The sequence below is a fragment of the Apis cerana genome, linkage group LG9, assembly GCF_029169275.1.
Source record: "Apis cerana isolate GH-2021 linkage group LG9, AcerK_1.0, whole genome shotgun sequence".
In the NCBI taxonomy this organism is placed as follows: domain Eukaryota; kingdom Metazoa; phylum Arthropoda; class Insecta; order Hymenoptera; family Apidae; genus Apis; species Apis cerana.
Window position 1 is genome coordinate 10,930,442 of NC_083860.1, and position 23,527 is coordinate 10,953,968.

Sequence of the window (23,527 nt, forward strand, 5' to 3'; positions counted from 1 at the left end):
AAAATTCGACGTGAAAGTAGACGGAAAGATTGGGAGACTGAAACAATCGGGTAATCTCGTACCTGATTCACGTAATAAAATTTTGAATTTGGAAAAAAGAAAAGAGAGAAAGGACTTATCTGTAATACCTAATATTTCTCCCTTTTCTCGCGAGAGGTGTCGGTGGAATTTTAAAGGGAGGAATCACTCCTCCTGTCCCTCCTTCCTTTTATGCAATATGGAGAGAAAAGATACACTCTTTCTTGCCTCACCGTACATCACACTGCCGGAATCGTTAGTTCAATAATTCACGAGTCTAATCGATGCCCCTCTACGAATCTATCGTGAAATATTCATTCACGGGGGCTATGTATACGAAACGATGCTATCGATATTCGTGGAATGAAACGGAAACAGTTCTTTGCTTGGAGTGAAAATTATTCGAGCGTGTAATCAATAAAATTGCAAAATTCGTTTCGAAAATTTCTCTTCTTTGAGCGCGTGAAATAATACATATCGTTTTTTCTTCCTTCTCCTTTTCTCTCTCTCTCTTTCTCTCTCGAAAAGGAGAAGGAGATAAGTTGGGACGGGGGAAAAAGCTTCCAGCCAGGCCGAGTCCATAGAGAGATGCATACAGGTATATCTTGGCTAGACGAGGATGAAAAATTTGTTACGTAAATGAGTTCTTGACCAAGCATAGGCGCGTTATCGAGATTGAGTAGAGACCTCCTTCTCCCCTAATGATACCGGCCTAATTAAGTCTTGCATGATTTTAATCAACCCCCGACACGCTACGTGCCGAGCAGCGTTTAAACAATGTTCCCAGCGAAAGATAAAAAGGGGATTGGCCTAAATACGTCGCCACTTTCACCACCGGATAATTAGTAACGGTTCTCGTAATCGAGAATTATTCCATGCTTGTCGTGGAAAAAGAAAAAAAAAAAATAGAGAAGGTACTTATTTTTTTCTTCGAATGTTATTATATTTTCGAATCGACGAGGAAGAGAGAAAATTTGGTGAATCGAACGAACGTTCCGCTTCGTCGATGATCCTGTGACGTATTCGGAATCCTTGATACCGATCGTTATTCATACACCTACGAGGATTCGAGCTATAGAGAAAATGCGGTTTTGGCCGGGATCCAAAAAATTGGATTGGTATCTCGGTTGGCCCGCGTTCATACGTACCTATGTGTTTGGATAGAAACTCGTGCAATTTCGAAAACCGCTACTCCCTTTCCTTCGTTTCGTAAAAATGTTTGCAACTCTCTCACTATATTTTTTTTTCGGCAAGAAAATGGAATATCCGTCGCGTCATTTATTCTCTTCCATCAAAAAAGTTAAACTTGATTCGTTCGAGAGGCTGAGAGAATTATTTCTTTCTTCGTTTTCTAAATCCTCCTCTCGAACGTATTCGTAGCCATATAAACACAAAGCTGCACGTTCGTTCCACTTCGCATCGTTGTGTACGCGCTATAAAGCGAATAAGCCTCGTGTTGTGGTTGAGAAACAAAGTACGCGGTCGGAGAGGGGGGAGAAAAAGATAAGAAAGGAAATATTATTTTACGAGGAAACGAGGTTAATTGCCGTACGATGTTTCTTTACAGTTGACACTTGCCCGTTTATTATACTTGCGGTTTTAACGTTTCTTTTCCCCCTAATGTGCTCTTTCCTAGTTAATAGCGGTGCGCGTTTCACGTTGCACGGCGAACTTCCTACTACCAGACCTTTTCGTTGAAACTCGACACGTACCCTTGAAACGCTTCAAGAGCGCGAAACAATCTCTTCGTCGAAGAGAGCAGTTTCTACTTTTGAAACGTAGGAAAGTGGAATTTCACGTTTATTCGTGAAGAAAACGAAAGGAGAGATGGAGAAGTAGGATTTTCGATCGATTCGAATAAATGAAAGTGTGTTGTTTTAATTATCTTCTTCCGTAGAATATTAATTTCGAAACTCGATAAAAGCTATATTGAAACGATTTTACATCTATTTTATAAAAGGCGAGGAGAATTAAGATACCTTGTAAATCGCGTTATATTAAAATCACGGCGAATAAATTTTCTTTTTTTTCCAATAACGAGGCATTAAATTCGATCGAGAGGGGGGGAAAAAAAAAGAACAAGGACGTTGAAACGCTTCGATTTGACACTTGATATTTCCATGGTATAATTTATCCGGAGAAAAAACTGGTTCGTAATGTCGGGAACCATGTCAACCAACCCCCCTTGTCGACTTCTGTTTTTCCCGGGTGGGTGCTCTCCCACGGAGCCTGGGACGCGTTTCTTACGCCGGCTAAACGGCGCCTGAAGACCTACTTCCCGACGTTCAAGGATACTCTAACCATTAAGCGAGAAACGAACGTCTCGCTTATCTTACGAAACCGTCCGTTCCACCGTCAAAATTTTTTCCCCTGTTTCTCGAATCGACACGATCAACCTACGATTTACGAAATACAATTTCCATTCCATCTTTAATATTTCTTAACATTTTTTTTTTCTCCAGCTTTACGACTTTACGCGTGTCGATATCATCGTTGATCAAGATTCGTTTCTAATTCGGAAGAATTTCGTTTGACTATTGGAAGAATTTTTATGTTATTTCCGATCTCGCTTCTCATTGATTTCAACGAACGAGAGAATCGAAATCCAATCGCGATTCCTTTCCCTCCAAGACGTGAAACGCGGCACCTGTGCGTCGCGCACAGGGAGGATAATCCGAAGGATCGGGGCGTGGAAGAAGGGAAGAGGATTTCGAAGCTGTTGGGGCGCACATTTTCGGATGCATGCGCGCTCTCTCTCCCCGCTCTCCCATTATCTCAAATTGCAATCAATAGATAGGCGACGAGACGGCGCCGAAACGTGCCTTTGTCCAACGTGGTCGCAATACAAATAGAGGGTGTTCCAAAAGTCGCGCTACAAGGATCGCGCGAGTTCGTGTGTTACGTATCGCGCTTCCACCGTCACGCGCTGTTTGCTCGATGTTTCGCTTCCCTCGCACGAGTTGTTCGGCGCTTTAAAGTTAATTTAAAAATCGGGTTTGTTTCGTGGCACGTCTTTTCTTCTCTGGAACGACGGAACATATATTAATATAAACGTTACAATCGACGATTAATAATCGAATTAAAATATGGATATTTATTATACCTCGTTATAATAGAGCGTCAAATCGAGTATATTCAATCGATCACCGATCTCGCATTCGATCAAGGGATCTTTGAAGAAAAAAAGAAAGTTGGAAGAGAGTTTCTCTTTCAAAATAATCCAACAGCATCGAGGGTGGAATTGACGTCTGGTTTTCCAAGGGAAATCGAGAGACACGTTCCTTGCTTTTATGAATTCATTTCACGACGGCGAAGAAAGAAATCGCGGCGTAATTTAAATTTAATCTCGGCGGTTTTTCTTAAATTTGCCTGAAAGTCGGAGAAGAGAATCGTAGAATTTTTTTTTTATCTTAGATTTCTTTTTGATTTTACTTTTCGATTATTTCGACAAACAACGTTCCCCTCGCGCGAAACGATATTATTATTTAATTATCGAGAGGAGGAGATTTGTGCAACGAGTTTTCTTTCGTATTTTCCCGCGAGAGATAAATATTAACGAGAGATACAATGGATAAACTTTATATTTAAACTCTCGTAATTTTCATTTCTTCGATACTCCTCATCCTATTCTAATTCATAATTTTTTTTTTCATGGGCAAAATAGATTAATTATCGTGAGGAGATTTGTACAATCCTCCGTGAGTTTTCTTTCGAATTTTTCTCCGACTCTGCTCTTCTCCGCTTCATAATTTTCGAATTCTCTCTCATCGAACAGATTTAATTATCATCAAACGGTTTAATTATTGAGGGGTTGGAGAAGATTTCGAACGTTAACGACAGATATAATGGAGATTCATGGAGATTTCTCATCCTATTCTAGCTTCATAATTTTCGACGATTTACTCACCCTCCGCGATTTTTGTATTTTCCTACGAAAAATTTATACACAATGGATAAACACGATTAAGATGAATTTCAATAATTGAATTTCCTTCCACGAAGAATCGAATATATAATAATTTTCACGTCATAAAAACTGCCGAGACTAAAAAGCACTTTACTTTGCCATCTTCGATCTCCCTCATCCCATTAGGGAGAAACCATTCCAACCTCGTAACTTTCGAACTCTGTTTCTCTCTCTCTTTCTCTTTCTCTCCAACCCCTTCACATCCCTCTTATATCTCCACAATTGTGGAAACTGCGCCAAATCCTTCAAAAAACCCAGCCACTTTCCGAACCATTATCTCATCCCTCAAAAAATCCCCTCCAAATCCAAATCCAGAACCAAAAAAGAAAAATACGTTAACAATTCTTAGAAAACTCGTGGTGGAAATTGGCCGAAGCTTTCCAATTCTGTTTCTCTCTCTCCAATCCTCTTACATCTCTCTTACAACCGTGGAAACTGCGCCAAACCTTAAAAAAACTCAATTTTCGAACCATTATCTCGAAAAATCCAGAATCAAAAAAAAAAAAAAAAGAAAAAAGGGAAAAAGAAAAAGAAAATTACACGCTAACAATTCTCGTTAGAAAACTCGTGGTGGAAATTGGCCGAAGCTTTCCAATTCTCTCTCCTTAAAATTTCCTTAAAAAACCGAACCATTGTCTCGAAAAATCCATCCCTCCAAATCCAGAACCAAAAAAAAAAAAAGGAAAAAGAAAAAGAAAAATACACGCTAACAATTCTCGTTAGAAAACTTGTGGTGGAAATTGGCCGAAGCTTTCCAATTCTCTCTCCTTAAAATTTCCTTAAAAAACCGAACCATTGTCTCGAAAAATCCATCCCTCCAAATCCAGAACCAAAAAAAAAAAAAGGAAAAAGAAAAATACACGCTAACAATTCTCGTTAGAAAACTTGTGGTGGAAATTGGCCAAAGCTTTCCAACTTTCTCTTTCTCTCTTTCCAATCTCCTTAAAAAAAACTCAACCACTTTTCATTATCTCGAAAAATCCACCCCTCTCCAAATCCAGAACTAAAAAAAAAAAAAAGAAAAAAAAAAGAAAAAAGAAAAAAAATACACGCTAACAATTCTCGTTAAAAAACTCGTGGTGGAAATTGGCCGAAGCTTTCCAATTCTCTCTCTTTAAAACCTCCTTAAAAAACCTTAAAAAAAACCCAGCCACTTTCCGAAGCCATTGTCTCGAAAAATCCATCCCTCCAAATCCAGAACCAAAAAAAAAAAAAAAAAAAAGGAAGAAAAAAAAGGGAAAAAGAAAAAGAAAAATACACGCTAACAATTCTCGTTAAAAAACTCGTGGTGGAGAGGAATTGGAGGGCCGATCGTTGTCCTGGCTACGTAGGTAGGACGGGAGGTGAATGGATACGAAGACAAAGGCGGGCCACTGGAGGACGCAGGAACGCGGAAGCGAGCGCAGCCGCGGGGAACTGGGGAGGTCGGTGGGCGCCGACGCCGACGCGGACGAGGGCCAGGGAGGGGAGGGGAGGGCGAGAGCGACGAGGGGGAGACGCCGCGTCAGTAGAGATGCCGCGTCCGCGAGCAAAGCGTATCGACGACGGTGTCAGTTAGCCGTAGGGGTAGCATCGGGGTGGTTCCAGCCGAAACTACGGCGCCGACCGTCCTCCACTTCCGCTTCGCCCGTTTTCCACCATTTCTTTTTCCATCATCCTTCGCCTCTCTCTCTTTCTCTTTCTCTCCCTTCGATCACTGTTTCCATCATCGACGTGTATATATATGTATATATATATATACACGTTTTGGCGACAATCTGTATTTTCGTCAAGGGGGGAGGATATATCGGTGGTGGATCGAAGGTGGAAGGAAGAGAGAGAGGAGTGAGATGAGGGACGAGGAGCTCGGGAAGGATGTCGAAGAGGAATCGAGAGACGAGAACGAGAGAGAAATGTACGATAAGTAGATCGAGGCGATCGCTCGCTTCCCTTCTCTTTAACCGCCCCGCACACACGCGATCGATTTCATTCCCTCGCCTTGGGATAAACGATTCTTCGTGCTTCGAGCGGCTGCTAACCTTTGAGCGCGGTTAACAGCAAGGCAAACATCGTTACCTCGCCAGGAGTGGGTTCTTCCTTCGCGATCGTTTCGTTTGGGAGGAAAAACCTCTCGAGGTTTAAGGAGGCAGGGAGGGAGGGAAAATCGTTTGATTCGAACGCGATCGACGGGGCACGACGGATGGTAGATGGAGTAATTAGACGCGAGCTGCTTTCGGGGTTAAAAGGCGGGAACGATGCTCTTCTCGTGGAAAAAGGAAAATCGCGAGAAACCGGGTGGTCCTTGGGTTTCGCTGTAATTAGGATTGCCGTGTAACTTTGCAGTTGGCACTCGAGTAGCCAAGAGCCTCTGAATTTTTAATTTCAACTCGTACTTGTCGAAAACACTCGTCGAAGATTCTCTCAAAGAAGAATGCGTGCGTGCAAGTTTCTCTTCCGACGATACATCGTGTCCTTTGAAAAGGAAAAAAAAAATTAATATTTCGAAATAATATTTTCTCCTCCAAATATGCGAATAAAATTCGATTTTTCCAGTAGAAAGAGCAGCACCGGGGAAATAGAGGAGATCGAAGAGCATTCGTGAGATGGGAAGATTTCAAGTTTGATCCGAGAACACGTTCGAAAAGTAACCTGGCTTAATCGTTTCAACGATGAATCGAGAAAACGAGGAAGTAGGTTCAATTCTAATTTTCAAAGCTTTATCGTTATTCGAAAAAGTAAACGTGCCGCGAAAGTGAAAGATTGTTTGAACCGATGATATATATCTGTGTAGCAGCGACCAGTCTCCCAAACTCTTTGCGGGGTGTTGCAAAAAGAACCGAATTGCAAATGTTTGGTGCTGTCCGTGTTGATATACGGATGCCTTGCCGCAGTGACGTGGTGTAGATGCGCGAATGTTACCAAGGTACGTCTTACACTTCTTCCTTCGACCGCTACGCCATGAAGAAAAAAAAGAAATTTCTTGAATAACAATTCGTTCGTAGGTGATAATCAATTTCTCGAGGTATCCGATTAAAAGCACGAGACACGTGTCTCCCTGCGACGATGGCTACATATACATCCCCGTAAGTAATCGCAAATTAAAAGTTAATTTCAAATTCTAATTCTTCGTTACAAATATCTACATTTGTAATTTTGAAAATTATGGAAAAAAAATTACGGAGATTGGTTTTCAGGTGGCTTTCATGGGGATGCTGTATCTGGTCTATCTGGTCGAGTGTTATCACTCGCCGATCAGAATCGATCTGTTACACGCGGAGAGCCAGGACAGCGTGTTGTCGAAGATAACGCAGTTGAAATTGGCGCAACCGACTATATGGTGGAAGGCTGTCTCCTACCATTACGTGCGGCGTAAACGACAAATTACCCGGTACAGAAACGGGGACAATTACACGACGACGCAGGTAACGCATAGCGCGCAACGTGCAACGCACATCTCGTAATCCAGACGAAAGGAAATCGCGGGATGGTAAATCGTTGATACGCTTCGCGCGACTCATATTCGTCGAGAGGAAAGATGGGACCATTCCCTCTTCTTTTACCTTTACCTTTTCTTTCGATCGAACGAGATCGAATTTTTCGAGATAAAATAATATATATATAATATATATTGGGTTGTTCGGAAAGTAATTTCGTTTCTTTTTCGTGACAACGAAATACTAAGTCGTTTCGCGTGATCATGAACTGTCGAAACGAAATTTCGAAAACTAGTTTTGATACTGGCGTACTGTTAATACATATTTTCCATAAATTTCACGTAACATTTTTCTTGTCTAAATGGCATTCTGACCTTTTCGGTAACAAAATCCTTTTGGTCTTGCATCTTGTTGCTATCACACACGAAAAACACAACGGAATCGAACTAATTTTTCTTATAAATAAATCATGAAAAGCCAACTCTCAAAATAATGCAACAACACGGTTTAGAACGAAGTTGCCTGGATAAACGTTCGACTAGCGACACTCGTGTGAAGAAAAGGAAATTACTTTCCGAACAACCTAATAATTTCCAGTCTAGAATGAAGTTGGCCGGATAAACGTTCGACTAGCGACACTCGTGTGAAGAAAAGGAAATTACTTTCCGAACAACCTAATAATTTCCAGTCTAGAATGAAGTTGGCCGGATAAACGTTCGACTAGCGACACTCGTGTGAAGAAAACGAAATTACTTTCCGAACGACTCGATAATTTCTACTCGAGCTCGGAGGAAGGTAGTTTGACACGATGGCCCATCTGTCCTCCCCTCGTTCCACGCTTCTCTCACGTTCTCACGTTTTCTTTTCCAGGTCTACTACGAGAGGATAAACACCCACGCCGCGACATCCTTCTATTATTACGATTACTGCGGGGTGAAAGACATCAGCAAGGAGTTGATCCTCGATCCAAAAGTGCCGATTACCAAGATCAATCTCAGCAAAGGATTCGCGTTTTCGAACATGAGATCGGCGACCGAATTCGAGGAAGCCAGATCGAGATTCTTCGCCGAGCAAGTACGACCATATATCCATCGATCGAATTATCTATCCGAACGAATTCCTTTCGACCATCGATAACCAAGTTCCCCACTTTTCCTCCCGTAAGGAATTGAGAGACGATTACATGGAGATGAGAGAGGGCCTGGACCTCGGATACAATCCGAATCCCACGACGCTTGTCGCCGTTCTCGGCAATCCTTGGTTCACCAATCGCTACGTGTACTGGTGTCTGAGCGCTCTGTTGCTCAGCTGGCCTTTGAGAGTGATCATAGAGTACAAAACGCAGTACGCCGATTATCAGGTGATTATCGAATCGACTATCGCTCTACGCAATATCCCCCAATATCCCTTCTTTTCTCTCTCACCAAATCATCAGATCACCAAGCTGTTCGGAATCAACTACGACACGCCGAGCGGATGCGAGCCGATACACGCGTCCATGAGCCAACAAACGATCAATCAACCGGGCTCTTACATGCTGGCCCCGAGCTACAGCGAGGCGCTTCTCATGGATCCGGCACCCGACCACCGTCCATCTTCGACGGAGGCCCAACAGGAGGAGCAGCAGTCGGAGGCCATAACCGAAATGGTGCCGAGCTATTCGGAAGCGTTGCTCTATCGACGAGCGGATCAAGGCTGCGTCCTGGAGGATTCGAATCGTCCAACATCCGCCTCTTTCTTCGAGTGTTCCTGTCCATGCCACGCGGCCACCGCTCTCGAGACGGGCGCGCACGAGGAGGACGAGGACGCGGCCGGGCTGCCGTTGATGGGGACGGCGACGCGCGTCGAGGCGCGTCCCCCCTCCACCTCGGCTTGCAGGACGGGCGGCGAGACGGGAGATACGACGGCGAGCGGAAAGTGCGCGAGTTGTGGGAAATATCTGGTCGAGGCGCGGCTGGAAACGGCGGAGATGTGGTCGAGAAGCGAGTGCGCCATCTCGGGCTGGAGTTGGGGTTCGAGGAGAGGGTTCCAAAGCGTGAGAAGGGGGCCGAGAACGATGGCTACGGCGATGACTATGCCTCGCGACATGTCCGAGCCGAATCTCAGGTCGAGGTCGGACTCGTTGGAAGCCGACACGAGATTCTTGAGATTGAACGGGCAGAGTTTGAGAAATATATTGGAGAGCGAGCAGGAGGAGGAGTTTGGCGGCGTCGAGGATGGGATGGGAGGAACGGACGGGCGCGGTGAGGTGGTCGGAGGAAGGGACGAGGGAAAGTTTCGACTGTCCCTTTGCTCCCTCGACGAAACGAACTCTCGGCCGTCGAGGATGGACGCGAGCAGGGGCGCTATACCCAAGAAGATATGCGCGAGAAGCAGAGTGATCGCGAATCCCATGTCGGACGAGGGGGACGGATTCGCGGCAGATACGAACGCGTATTTCTGCCTGAAATCGATCCTCAAGAACAAGCGAAGATACACCCTGATCACAGCGAGGGAGCTTAAAAATTTGTCGGACGGGGAGGAGGAGGAGGAGGATGAGGAAAGTAGACGCTCGGAGAATCGGGCGTCGTATCACGAGGGTTGCGTCCCGACACGGCCGGTCTTCCCCAAAACCAACGGAGAGAAAAGATCGTTCGATCTTTCGTTCTCGAGATCGAGGGAGAGCCTGGAGGGAAGGCGGAGGAAACAATTGTTGGAGAACGAAGCGTCCACGGACGAGGAATCGAAGGAACGGGGGAGCAACAGGTAAGTTTTCTCCAACGATACCTCTTTTTCTCGTTTCGAATTCCCGAAATGGAACGAAATCGCGAGCAGTTCCTTCCCTACGATTCTGTTCGATTCAGAACTCTGATATTCGCGAGCCCGATACAAGAGGTCTGCCCAGGCGATCCTTTCGGAGGGAAGGACGTGGTTCGCACGCGGCAGGAAGTGGACTCGACCCCGACCGAGGAGGCGCCGAATCACACAGTCCTCGGCCAGCTTGGACGATCCCTCGCGTGCGATCGAAGATCGTCCCGGCGCCGATTCCAAGACTGCCGCAGACACCGCTACTCGGACACCTCTTGCCCCCCTTCTTTCTTCTCCTGCCCGCCCGACCGCCAGCATCCCTATCCGTACGCCTTCTCCGCGTCCACGGACGCGGTGGACGCGATACGGTCCACCGCCAAACAGAACCAAACTCGCGTGTACCGACACGGGACGTCGTTCCCCCCTTACGAGGGGGCGATGGACGGAACGAGCCGCGGCGAGAAATGCGCGGATCAAACGGTGGACGGCTCGTGCGGGTCCTCGAGCAAGGGGGAATTGCAACGCTCGTTGACGGAGAGGCGAGCGAGATCGGCGAGAAACGAGGCGAATTTCCGTCGAAGTTTCACGGGAAGGGTGGAGGATTACAGAGGGGAGAACAGCAAGTGGGCGAATCTGAATATGGAGACGTCGTTGTAACGAGGGAGATGATCGAGTTTGTAAATATCCGTCCTGCCACATTTTCAACATCCTGTACATACACCGTAATAAATGCGATTTTACACGGGCTTCGCTTCGAGCGTGTGATCTCGGAACGAAAGATCGATCGATATTTCTTTCCTTCTTTATAGAGATAGAGAAAAAAAATTCGGGCGTGTAACGCTGTCGATGTTGCCAATACCGTGTGTCACTTGGATTTTTAAAGGAAAATACTTCTCTAAACGTCGTGATAAAATTTATAATTGAGCCAGCGTCAATTATACGACGGGGTTATATATATTTGTGTATATATATATATATATATATATGCGTCGTCGGTCGGAGAGATTTTTAAAAGGGAAAGAGATGTGAGAGAGGAATGATAATTGAAGGATTTTTAATCGATTGTATTAAACACGTTTGTACCGATGGAGTGGAGTTTCGATTCGATCTTTGGATATATTATTCTGTAATCATTCTCGAATAGGATGATATTAAACTAATAATTCCTCGTTGCGTAGAATAATGGGATAATATCGAGACAGGTAAATATTTCGACTGAGCATGCGCAATTCGAAAGAAGCGCCCTGTCACTCGAGGACATTCCAGTTGTTGCAAAGCGTCAAGCGCAAAGACAATTCGTGAATGAATGCAATCGTTCGTAAAGAGAAGTTTCGCTCAAATATAAACGAAGAAAATACGTAGATTTTACAAGCAAAATAGAAATAAATCGAAAAGAAAAAATCCGTTCCGAAAAACGATTGAAAGTCTTCGCTTCTCCGTGCAAATAAAATTACGAAAAAAAAAAAAATATATATAAGTATATATACATATATATATATATTTTTGTCTACATGTTTGCTCGCTGCAACAGAGAAGAAAGAAGCTGTGCGTAATTCTGATCGTTTTTACCGGTCTCTCGATATTTTGATCGAGAACTTTGTATTTATCACACGATATACATATATACATACATACATACATACATACATACATACATTCACATATATATATATATATAATATACATATATAATTATTATAATATTAACGCGAGGAAACAAAACGCATTGTTAATGCTTTTAGGAGGATATTTTTCATATACTTGAATAATGTGTATCGATGCCAATTGCTGATCGTGATAATCATTAATAGAAATTATTATATATTAAAGAAAAAAAATTAAAAATTGTGGTATAATTAGGATTCTAAAAGAAAAAAAAAGTAAATGTTTTTTCTATTCAATTTATGGATGGAACATTGTTCCATTCTCTATGAATGATCAATTAAAAAATTGGATATATGTATCTTTGAAACATCATTTAACTATCGTGTTTATATAAAAAGTATTATTTGATACGTGACTAATTGGTAGAAAGACATTAATAACCTTAATTATACCACGATAATTTTTAATCTAGTAAATTAATTGGGATTTTGAAATCTGTAATATATACATGTGTGTGTACGTGTAATTTTACACGATTATTCGATGGAAAGCAAAATTAATTAAGTGCTACTTAATCGCGATCTATTCAATACTAAATCATTTGATAGAAAAAATGGACAATTTTTCTTCGAAATACGATTTCTTTCGAAGATAAAAAGGGATAGATAGAAAATATTATATACAGTTATACAAATTTTTGTTTTTAGATATATAACTTTATCGTTTATTAGTAAAAAAAAAAAACGATTGAAATTCATTAATGCGTCGTAAGTATATACAATAAGAAAATTCGAACATCGGTTAATTATTGTATTTCTACTTACCAATTCTGGTTGTTAAATCGGGGAAAAAACGACGAAATTTTATTCACAGCCATAGAATTCTTGTCCAAGTAACAAAATCTTCCATAAAATTATAAAAATTTTACACAAAATCACGATATTTTTTCCGATTTTTGACACTTCCGAATTACACGATGTACGCACATTCGCATTTCAAACTATTAAAAGAGAATCGTAAGCGCTATTCGATAATCGCAAGTAGTAGAACTCGTCGCCATTTTAGCGCGAAATTCAAACGAACGAAAGCATAGCTGAATCGCCATAGAAAGTAGGCTTGTTGCAACTTGTTGAATGACGATTGACGAAGCATGTGATAATTGATTTCGATATTCATGATATGTAAATGTTAAGGCATCTCAGGATAACGCGTGTAATTACTTTTCGAGTTTAATATGAACAACGTATGACAAATTTTTTGCTCCGCATACGGTAGAATGTTCGATAAGCACATCTGACCAAAATCAACCGTAAAGAGGCACTTTCCATAGCAGAGAGTATTACAACTAAGTAAGTAATATAATAACTAAACACAAAATATTTAAAAAAAGGAATTACATTTTTTGCAATTTGATACGATAAAATAAAAATATAAATAAAATTAATAATTAACGGCGAGTTAAATCACATCGTAGTAATTTTAATGATAAATGATTTTATTTAATAGGATGCACATTGACTAGCATCAAAATTGAATGTTACAATTTGAAAGTGTCTCTTACAACGAACTACTCTAGCCTTCAACGTTTATAAAATTCATCGATCTATAGTTTTAATAGTGGCAGATCTAGGCTTTAAGATAATCGACGAAAAATATGTGAATAAACATTGATTACATAAGTACGAATAATCGAATCGTGTTTATCCCTAAACACGAATCGAAATTTACTTCGTTACAAATCGAATAAAGTATTTCGATTAAAAGAATAATACGAAAATTTGGCTATCGCGAAATTATATGCCAAGAGTACATTTTCAGATTATTGCTTGATGTTGATGCGAATACATGCGATAATTCGTAATTAAAAAAACGAGGTGTAACACAATTCTCATTGCCGTACAATATTTAAGAACAAAAACATACTCATGCCGTCTCAAAAAGTGCTCTTCTAAATAAAAAATTGTTTAATATACGGCGAATTGTCCATTATTGCGATAATTGAGAACGTGTTTATATGCGATACATACACGCATATTCGTTTGCGTAAGAAGCCTGTAATTATATACTGCTACGTATGTAACTATTATAATTATTATTAACGACGATATACAATTCATTCTTGTAAAAACAAAAAAAAAAAAACAAACGTTATGATTATGATACAATAAACGTTAACACAAAAAAAAACTTATTTCGTCAAAGTATTTGCAATTTTTTGATTAATTTTTCACATATAAAAATTACGACAAGGAAAAGTAAAATACTGGAATGTTTTGATTTCAATGTATTTTTCTAAAACGTGGGATAATATTAATAAAAGTATAAGATACAGATACGAGTGAGATAATAACAAAAACAGATTAAAATCTTTACCATAAGAAAACAATTATTATGCACGAAGTCACCGATACATTACTGGCATAATATACAATCAAATATGACACTAATATATCGGTTTACTTTTTATACATTTCGTTTTTTTTTTTTTCCTCATTTTTACAAACATCAACAGGAAAGGGAATAGGAACCTTTCTTTTACTTGTGCCCATTTTGCTTGCCACATTAAACAATAAAGTGTCTTTACATAACTATAATAATGTATATTTGTTTCGTTTTGCAAACACTTGGTTTTGTGAACAGAAATAATAGATAGGACTCTTCATTTAGTCGGACTAGCAATATCGGCAAAACATCATATCAGGCTAGTTCTCAACAATTGTACGATCAGTGAATTGCAGTGGCTTTTCTTTTCTTAATAAAGCTAATTTTGCACATAACCACTTTGTGTATAATAGACTCGATAATAAAGCGTTTTACTTCGCCAAAGTGAATACGAATTATCAAATTTAAGAAGATATACACCCTGTAACGAATAAATATATAACAACATATGATAATTTACAAATATGTTTTTGAAAAATATTATTTACCTGTCCTGGATATCTATGACTTCCTGCATAGATTTCATCTTGCGAATCTCTCCTAAAAGTCTGTAAAAATATTATATGTATAGCATAAAAATATTAACATAGAAATAATTATATTTCTCTTTTATCTTATTATGATTATTAGAAGAGATACTATTAGAAGAGAAGATAGTGATACACTTACAGGTACTACCATACTTGTAGGTGGTGGAGATGGTTTATAATCAGATGGAATCGAACCATTTGCTATTCCACTTTCTAAATCATCTCTTGTTTCATAATCATCATCCTCCTCATCCTCATCCTCAGACTCGCTAATATGTACCGATACTTGATTGGTTTCCGGTTTTGACCATTCAAAGAATACTCCAAAACCAATGTCATAGTTATCTGTTGCAAATTCCCAAAACAAATAAGAGCCATCTTCATGCGTTGGTACTCTAACTGTTACTGTTTCTCCATGTCCAACCTTAATAACTGCATCGCTATCTTCTCTCCTAATAGTATTTTTAAATTCTTCTACACCCCCTCTAGTCCACATTTCTGGTGGAGCTATAGGTGGATAATCTTGCAAATCATCAGAATCTTCTTCATTTGATTGAGCTGTTTCGCTTGTTTCTTTCTGCTCTTCCTTATCAGCATTTTCTATAGTGGCAGTGGTCATTTCTGGGGTTTGATCTTCTATGAGTAACTGATTCTGACGCAATTGTTGCATATATTGATGATAATGTTGTTCTTGTAACTGCCTTATTAGTACACCTTGTTGCTCTGGATTTCCAGGATATTGTTGTTCTGCATACATTTTAAATTGATAATACGTTTGTTGATTTAAGGCATCTTGAATTTGTCTCCTCTGAATTTCTTCCTTTAATCTAGCTTCTTCCTCTTTCTTTTTTTGTTCATTTAATTCTTGTAATCTTCTTTCTTCTTCTAATTTCTTTGCTTCTTCTTCTTTCTTCAGTCGCAATTTCTCCTCAATATCTCTTTTTTGTGCTTCTACAACTGTTCTAAATAATGGGCATAATTTATCTAACAAAACTATAAATCCTTCCATTGCTTGTTCCTTAGATATATCTCCTAAATTTTGCCATGCCAAGCGTCTATCTTTTCCAATTACATCCAACACACCCAAAGGTGGTGCATTTTCTGCAGTACATTTCCCATGTGTTACTTGTTGTGTAAAAGCCACTAGTTTTAATTTGTCTTCATAAGACAAATGGACAGCTTTACCCTCCTTCTCTATAATTATCACACAATTTACATAAATTATTATCAATTATATCAATATTAAAATAATTAATTTTTATTACTTGCAATCAATAAAAAGAAAATACAAGTACACAAAATCAACACAGTGATCATTAGTAAAATTCTCATGTATTCAATATTTTAATGTGTTGGCAATGTATCATATAACAATGTAATAACGCGTATAAATAGGGACATGTCATTTTTCTAATATTAACTTAAAGAAATGAATAACGAAACTATTCTAATAAACTGTCAATATAATTGATTTACCTTTGTAGAAATTAACTGCAATTTTGTATAATTCTTTAGTTTCGAAACCCCATAGTCGAGGTACCAGCTTCTTTCCATTTTCGCTATCATCCTCGTTTTTCGTTGATTCCTCTCCTGATATCGTCAATTTCTCGATTTTCTTTCCTACTGAGAAAATGTCACCATTGGTGCCCGCCATTTGCAATTGCACTGACACGTCAAATACTGTTGTTAGAACTGCCCTAACCTTCTATTTTTGACAGTACATCGCAATGGAAATATTTCTAAAATTTTTGTGAAAATCATGCAACGAGAGAACTGTATTCGCAAATATATCATTATGCAGTATTATTTTTACAATAACATTTATATATATATGTGTATATATATATATATGTATATACATACAAATTAATAATTCAAATTCTTATGTGGATCAATTGTCGCATCTTAAGATACGTCAAATTATACTGACTGAGAAGTTAATAGAAAACAGAATGATTTTTAAAAATAGATTAAAATTTTTTTCGTGATACTAGTGGAAAAAATTCGATTTAAAGTAGATTAAATTGTCCACAGAATTCATTTTTAAACTGTTGATTTTTTTTAACATCCAATTTTTAATTCGAAACAAAATTTTCGCGGTTAATTCAAATTAATTTAATTTCAATGATTTGAAATTTATTTTACTCCTTTACTATTAAATTGAAAAAGTCTTAAAATTTTTAATATTCTAAAATTTGAAATAAAAAAGAAAGATAATTAACTTTTTACAGATAAAATATCTCATAAACATAATTTTTACTTAATATCCTTTTACGACTTTTCGTAAAATAAAATTTCATAATATCGTAATAATATTATGGATAAAAAGAGAATAACTTTTCATTTAAAAAAATTAATTTGACCTTCAAGTTTCTCTCACTATTTTATCTACGTAAAAATTAACGAACATATATTATTCCGTTATACTCTATCCTTATTCACCGGTCGATGGTTCAATTAAAATCCACCGACGATGCTTAGTTCCATTCCCTATCTGCAGATGTCTCTGAATTCGGGAGCAACATGTTTAGTCGGCGACCGAGTGTCGCGAGTGTAGTTCGTTAGTGTAGCGAGTTGGTTATCTTTCAGCGTGCGAAGCGTAATGTAGAGGCGCGGGAGAGGCAAAAGCGTACGGACGCTTTCGATTCCGTGGGAGATCTCGTCAGACCTGGCGGACAGATGCGTGCGAGGCGAAGTACACTTCAGCGGCTTCAGTGTGCCACTGATTGTGAGTAGCAAAGCTTAGTGAGCGCGCGCGCGCGTGCGAGCGGCAAATTGTGTGGATCTTTTTCGTGTTTTTTTCGACATGGCAGGGATATACCGTTATCCATGAACGTTTCTCCATCTCAATGCCTCCCCTAAAGGTGTACACATCGAAGGGTATTCCCTAAACACTGAACTGAGATCGATCAAGAGGGGAACCGGTACATGGAAGTTTCCTCGTAGGGAGAACAACACGGATACAGCAACCGGAGAAGCGATCCTGCAGAGCAAGGTTAGGTGAGTACTCTCATGATCCGGCATTGTTTTAATCGCGTGGTACGCCGCGTTTTACGCGTTCCTCCCGCTGCATCGATTTTCGACCTCGTACACCAGCCAGATTTTTGTCCTGTCAACCCCTAGTTGATCCGTTTTTATTAGTTTGTTGTGTTTTGTCACACTATGGTCAAACGCTTGTCCGTGCGTCGTACATATACATATTACGAAAGCGTAATATATTTACATGCCATACCACCGTATATTGACACTTAGGTGTGTACACTTTGAGGGACACAGGTGAATGGAAAGGACTCTCTAGTATGCTGTGCGAGAAATTCTCTAGAAAACGTGACGCGATGGTTCAGTGGGACGCGATCGCTTCGAAGGAAGAATTGATCGACTCGCATTGCAGTCGCTGTCGCCACTGACACTTTAATAAATCTGCGGACCTTTAAAGGTTTAAAAGCTTGACGCTAATCGATGTTTAAATGCAACGTGATTACCGCTAATCTGTTTAGAGTATTGCAAAAGATTCGAGTGAAATCTTGATATACGCGTATAAACATGCTTGTTGTATCTTTTTACGCTATGTATTATTTTTTTACATCATTTCAAAGGCATTTAACGTTTCAATTTCTTATTAATTGTTAATTTTTCCACACCAAACGAGGTATAGAAAATGCAGAATTCACAAAACGGTTGTTAAACTCATTGTCTTTGTTTTTCCTCTCTTTAATCTTTTTTTTTTATCTCATTAACGTTTCTATTAGAATAAAAATTGTGGATCCCGTTTTTAATTTTCTAATTTTTTAATAGCAATTTTCTCGTTCCATGTTTCTTCATCTATCATTAAGCTGCGTTTTTAATCATTTAATATATAACGTCTGTAGAGAGTAACGCAGATCAAATTTCGAAATTTTTATCTCTTTTTAAGACGAATAAATTTATTCGAAAAAAAGTTAACTAATATTTTTCGAGTTAATGACCTAGAGAAAAAAGAACGAGGGGGAAGAGAAACTCGTTTCTTCCATCTAGTCACTAGTTTTTCGTTTTCCTAAAAACGATTCCACTGTATTTCACATTGAAATCCAGGAACACGAATCCTTTGTTAATATTTACGAGGCACGTAATTACGCCGGATCGGCCGAATTTCATTTGGTTCGGATTAATATTACTACGCCTGCGTTGAAATTAAAATTTTGCACGTTCGAGTTTCGATCGTTTCGATATTCGATATATTTGGTCTGCTCGATTTCATGATTTTACTCCGTTTTAAATCCTATGGAAAACGAAATTGTGGAGAAAGGGGAAGTTTAAAAAAAAAAAAAAAGGAAACGGTATTTGTATATTTTTAAAAATTTAGAAATCGTTCAAACATTTTTGAAAAAATATAAAAATATAGGAATCAAAATGTGGTTTCGTCGTGGTAATTTTAAGAGATTAAAAATTCAAAAACTATTCAATAATTTTTCACTTTAAATTCTCCCGAGCAATAGAATTGGACTTTGGAGAAGATAAAAAAAAAAACATGTCGAGAGCAAAGTTTATTTAACAATTCTGACGTCATACATCTTTTTTTTTCGATGCTTTCATTATTATTTAATTAATAAACTCATAACACGATACCGACAAGTGATAGTTAATTCAATTTAGACGTGGTACAAAATCTAGGTTAGTTCCAGATTAGAATTAAATTAAAATTAAATTAAACCACTAACAGGAACAAACTTGTTGTAACGTTTTATTAGGAAATTTTGTCGCTAAAGAATAATTTTATCGGTAAATTCATCGTCAATTATTGACATCTTCTTTAACGACAATAAAATTGAAATTAAAATTTCATCGTGCTTCTTTTTTCGTCCCGAACTATCGAATATTAAATTCTAATAAGGTATAAAATAATCGATGAAAATAACATCTTTTAATATCTTTAATACCAATCTATATATATATATATATATTTAATATTATATAATATATTCTCTTTAACACAAGAAATGATAGAAGTTTGCAATTTGCAAGCTTTTCGTCGGTATCGGTATATCTATATTTAGCCGAGGGCGTATTTCATAACCAGGTCCTCAAGTTTTGTAGGGCAAGCATCAGAATATACCTATAGCTCGGCCCGTTTAATCGAGTTTGATCTCCCTGGCCAGTCATCTTCCATTTACCAACTAACGCGCCATCGTGATTATCTACAAATTTATCTTTCTTCCTTCCTTCCTTCCTTTCTTTCTTTCTTTTCCTTTTCAAATAAAAGTTTCTTTCCCTTATCTGTTATCCATAAAAACAAAAATCGAATTTCGTTTTTTTTTCGTCCATCGAATCTTGAAAATTTTGAAATCTAGAAAAAAGTCCGATTTCTCTGATCATCCTTTTTTTTTCTTTTTCTTTGTCATCTCTCAAGGAATAAATTTGGAATAACAGGTTAAAAAGAAAAGATTCTATTTTTCCGTTTTTATAACGTTGTATAGTGGACATTGTATCAGCAGTCCGAGTCCTTTCACATTGTTCGAGATACACGTACGTAGGTATAGGGAAGCTCGGGGAAACTAGGCCAGACTGGACTTCCTTTCTCGTTGAATACGTAGAAAATTCGCAAAGGAAAAATGATATATATATATATATATAGCTTCTTATGATTCTATCTTTCGTCGAAAAATGAGTTCTTGTTATTCTATCCCGCGGAAAAATCTCGAGAAAATAGAACTCTCCGTTTCCATTTTCTCTCAAAAACTCTCTAAATAATACACGCTTCGGGATCGATGATTTTAAAATTTAGAATAGAAATTCCTACACAGAAACGGAATATATAAAATTATCTGTCGGGCTAAAATAGTATATCCTGTTAAAATTATCAATTACACGAATGCAGTAATATTCCGGGAAATAGAAGAATCATAGAATTTTCCGCGTTTCGAATAGTTAATAATAATCGTTACATTATCTCGATCGATCGATCGAGAAATTCGAAATGGAAATAAGAAATAATTTGCATTCGGGATGAAAAAGGCGCATTGAAGAGAACAGAGAGAGAGAGAGAGGAAGATTATTAAAGGACGGTTGAAGAGAGAGACGATCGTTGGATGTTCTCGTAATTGTTGTTGGCCACCCACGCAATGTAGATCCACGCACAAGGAAGCTGGCCGTGCGATGAGTTGCACAATTTAATAACGTCGTTCAAGGTTTCGGGGGCAATGAAATCGAGCGCGGTATCGGAAGAACGTACTTGGCCGAATTTATCGAACAAAGCGTGTTTCCGCGATAAAGTCCAAAGGCAGCAAAAACTTGGTTAATAGCGAAGATAAATAGTGGTAATAAGCTTTATTTATCGTTGTTTGCACGAAGCTCGATCGATCCGTTTCTCTTCCCTTTTCTTCTCTTTTTCTTTCCCTTTAGAACGAACCAATTTATTTGTGACATTATTGCGTTTATGAAACACGGTGATCGATCCGAAAGAAAGTGAGAAACGGTAAATATTTGAATCGTGAGATAACGGATAGGACTTGAAATAATAAATCGATTAAAACGACGACTATATTTTTCGAATCTTCGATCAAGTGTCGATTGTAAGGCAATTTTTTTATAATTTTCGCAATTGCGTGCATTAATAATAACGTTTTTTTTTTACTTTAATCTTCGTATTTGTGAAATACGCGATCGATCCGAAAGAAAAAGTAAAGAACGTAGTAGTAAATAATTTAAATCGTGAACCCGAAGTAACGGATAGGCTAAATCGATTAAATTGACGACTATATTTTTCGAATCTTTGGTTATAAAGCAATTATTTACAATCTTCGCAATCGCATCCATATTAATAACAATGTCTTTTTTTTTTAATCTTAGTCTTTTTTTTAATTACCTTTAAAATAAATTATACGCACGTATCTCAATGTTGCCCAATTATATATAAATAAGTTTAAAAGTTTATCATTATTTTGATAAATATACGGCAAGAACAAATCGTTCGACGAGGATTTAACGGCCATAAAATCGCTTTTTATTTTATTGTCCAATTAATATTTCTTCCCGTTCTTTTTTTTTTTTTTTTTTTCGAAATTCAAAGATCCAAATCGTTCATTTTTGTCTTCGATTTTATCGTTTCATCGTTCGGATATTTTTCACGATCATTTAGAATTATTCGTTTCGTAATTCGTTAAACTTTAAACTTTTAATCAAAAAAAAAAAAAAAAAACTTCAAACGCGAAATCTATTTAAAATAGATTAATAATAAATCTTTGAGATTTTATTATTACGTAGTATGCGTGTAATTAGTTTTACAGTTGGCTGTAGTTATCGTGTCGTATTTTTTTTTTTTTTTTTTCTTCAGAATTATTAATCTACGTCGAACGATTTCGATATAGGCAAATTTGTTGAATTTATCGTTCTATTATTTCACGAAAATTTCATGCGAATTTAACGCCGTAATCAATTTGTAATTTATCGTCACGCGTATCGTTCCTTCGTTACAAACTTTCGATGGAATTTTACTTAAAGAATCGTTCAATTAAAGGACATTTAATAAAAATAGCTTTATCTCTATATTCAATTTATCATTCGAAAAAACTTGGATTTGGATTTTATCTTGCTTTGGAGGGAAACGAAATATCAATTAATCTCGATTTATATTCTACGCTCGAGAACAAACGGAGAATCAACAATCAATTATAAATATAGGTAAAGAGTAATTTTTCTTTTCGAGGATAAAAACGTCCCTTAAAGATTAAATAATCTCTGTTATTGGATTAAAAAAGAAAAGAAAGAGTAAAATTAAATGGCGTTTGCTTCGGAATAATATAATAATTACGACACCCTGATGCTCTTTGTTGAGCCGCTTTCACCGCTTTCGAGGACATACGCGACGAGGAAACGACTCGAGACGATCTTGGCTCGCCTCTGCCATTGTCTTTCCCGCCTCTACTGCTACTCGTAGATCGGTTATTTGTTCAAGCAACTCGCCTATCTGAACCGAAATGGAACGAGTTCCTTATCCGAGTCGTGAGCGGAACGTAAAAAAAAATTTTAATTTATTCCTCTTTCTCTCTCTCTCTCTTTTTCTTACAGTTCAAAATAAAATTCGAGGCAAACAATAATTCTCGAGATCGAGAAATATTAATGTAAAACAAAAAAAAAAATGAATCGCATTTAAGCGTCTTAACTCCTTTTGGGATCGTGAGCAATTTTATTACTCTGCAAAAACTTGGCGAAGAAAAAGAACCTCGAACTGCGGCGCATGCGCGCAACCGTTGAATGCGACTTGCGAGGCGAAGTGTCAACGGTATTCGATGCCCCTTTAAAATATATATATGTATATATATATATCCTATTAACTCTAAACGGGAAAAGGGAGGGAAGACTTTGAAAAAATGAAAGCTGGTCTTCCCTTACGTTGTAAAACACGCGATTATCTCGTCGTGGAACGATGTCGAGCGGATAATAAAATATCGGTGCCACCGTAAAAAAGAAAGGCCAATCAATCGAGACAGATATATATAAACGTTCCTGTTTAGAATAAGACGAGGAATTTAAGAGCGAGCGAGAACGGGTGACGAGTTTCGAGCTTCTTATCGAGTATTCTTCCAGTCAACAGGTCTCGCTCTCACTAAAAATTCAACGATGATGGAATTATCGTTAAATTTTAAGCTGATCGTTCGATAGGATATTCGAGGATTATACATCTCACGACACATCGACATCTCGATGCTTATCGATTAAAAAAGACTTCCTTTTGAAACGGGCGTGAAACGATATTTTATTATCGGCGGAAATCGTCGAATCATCGAGGG

General features: G+C 38.2%; 3 protein-coding genes across 11 annotated transcripts in view; 2 read left to right on the forward strand and 1 right to left on the reverse strand.

The window, feature by feature from the left end:
* Positions 1–5,466: 5,466 nt before the first annotated feature.
* LOC108000591 (uncharacterized) lies at positions 5,467–13,994 on the forward strand. Of its 3 annotated transcripts, none has more exons than XM_062079608.1 (9): positions 5,467–5,879; positions 6,518–6,654; positions 6,756–6,887; positions 6,967–7,047; positions 7,159–7,386; positions 8,269–8,472; positions 8,564–8,758; positions 8,834–10,143; positions 10,242–13,994. In XM_062079608.1, the coding sequence occupies exons 2-9, from the start codon at positions 6,634–6,636 to the stop codon at positions 10,840–10,842; spliced, it is 2,772 nt and encodes a 923-aa protein (XP_061935592.1). In that variant the 5' UTR covers positions 5,467–5,879; positions 6,518–6,633; the 3' UTR covers positions 10,843–13,994. The 3 variants fall into 3 exon arrangements, with proteins under 3 accessions (XP_061935592.1, XP_061935593.1, XP_061935594.1); XM_062079609.1 differs by having other exon boundaries at positions 6,521–6,654; XM_062079610.1 differs by lacking the exons at positions 5,467–5,879; positions 6,518–6,654; positions 6,756–6,887; positions 6,967–7,047 and having other exon boundaries at positions 7,312–7,451.
* Positions 13,995–14,059: 65 nt separating this feature from the next.
* On the reverse strand, positions 14,060–16,688 carry LOC108000592 (Golgi resident protein GCP60). Of its 2 annotated transcripts, XM_062079619.1 has the most exons (5): positions 16,626–16,688; positions 16,239–16,501; positions 14,902–15,956; positions 14,721–14,780; positions 14,060–14,653 (listed from the first exon to the last, which is right to left on the reverse strand). In XM_062079619.1, exons 2-5 carry the CDS (start codon positions 16,414–16,416, stop codon positions 14,552–14,554), a joined length of 1,395 nt encoding a protein of 464 aa, XP_061935603.1. In that variant the 5' UTR covers positions 16,417–16,501; positions 16,626–16,688; the 3' UTR covers positions 14,060–14,551. The 2 variants fall into 2 exon arrangements, with proteins under 2 accessions (XP_061935603.1, XP_016916508.1); XM_017061019.3 differs by having other exon boundaries at positions 16,239–16,688.
* A 608-nt stretch (positions 16,689–17,296) lies between these two features.
* Positions 17,297–23,527, forward strand: part of LOC107997776 (probable beta-hexosaminidase fdl) — a 33,009-nt gene continuing 26,778 nt past the window's right edge. For 2 of the 6 annotated variants that reach the window (XM_062079611.1, XM_062079613.1), the window contains exons 1-2: positions 17,298–17,490; positions 17,627–17,757. In XM_062079611.1, coding sequence (XP_061935595.1) covers positions 17,442–17,490; positions 17,627–17,757 — 180 coding nt within the window. In that variant the 5' untranslated portion in view covers positions 17,298–17,441. Of the gene's footprint in view, positions 17,763–23,527 lie in introns of all 6 variants that reach the window. The other 4 variants (XM_062079614.1, XM_062079618.1, XM_062079612.1 and 1 more) reach the window with 3 other exon arrangements.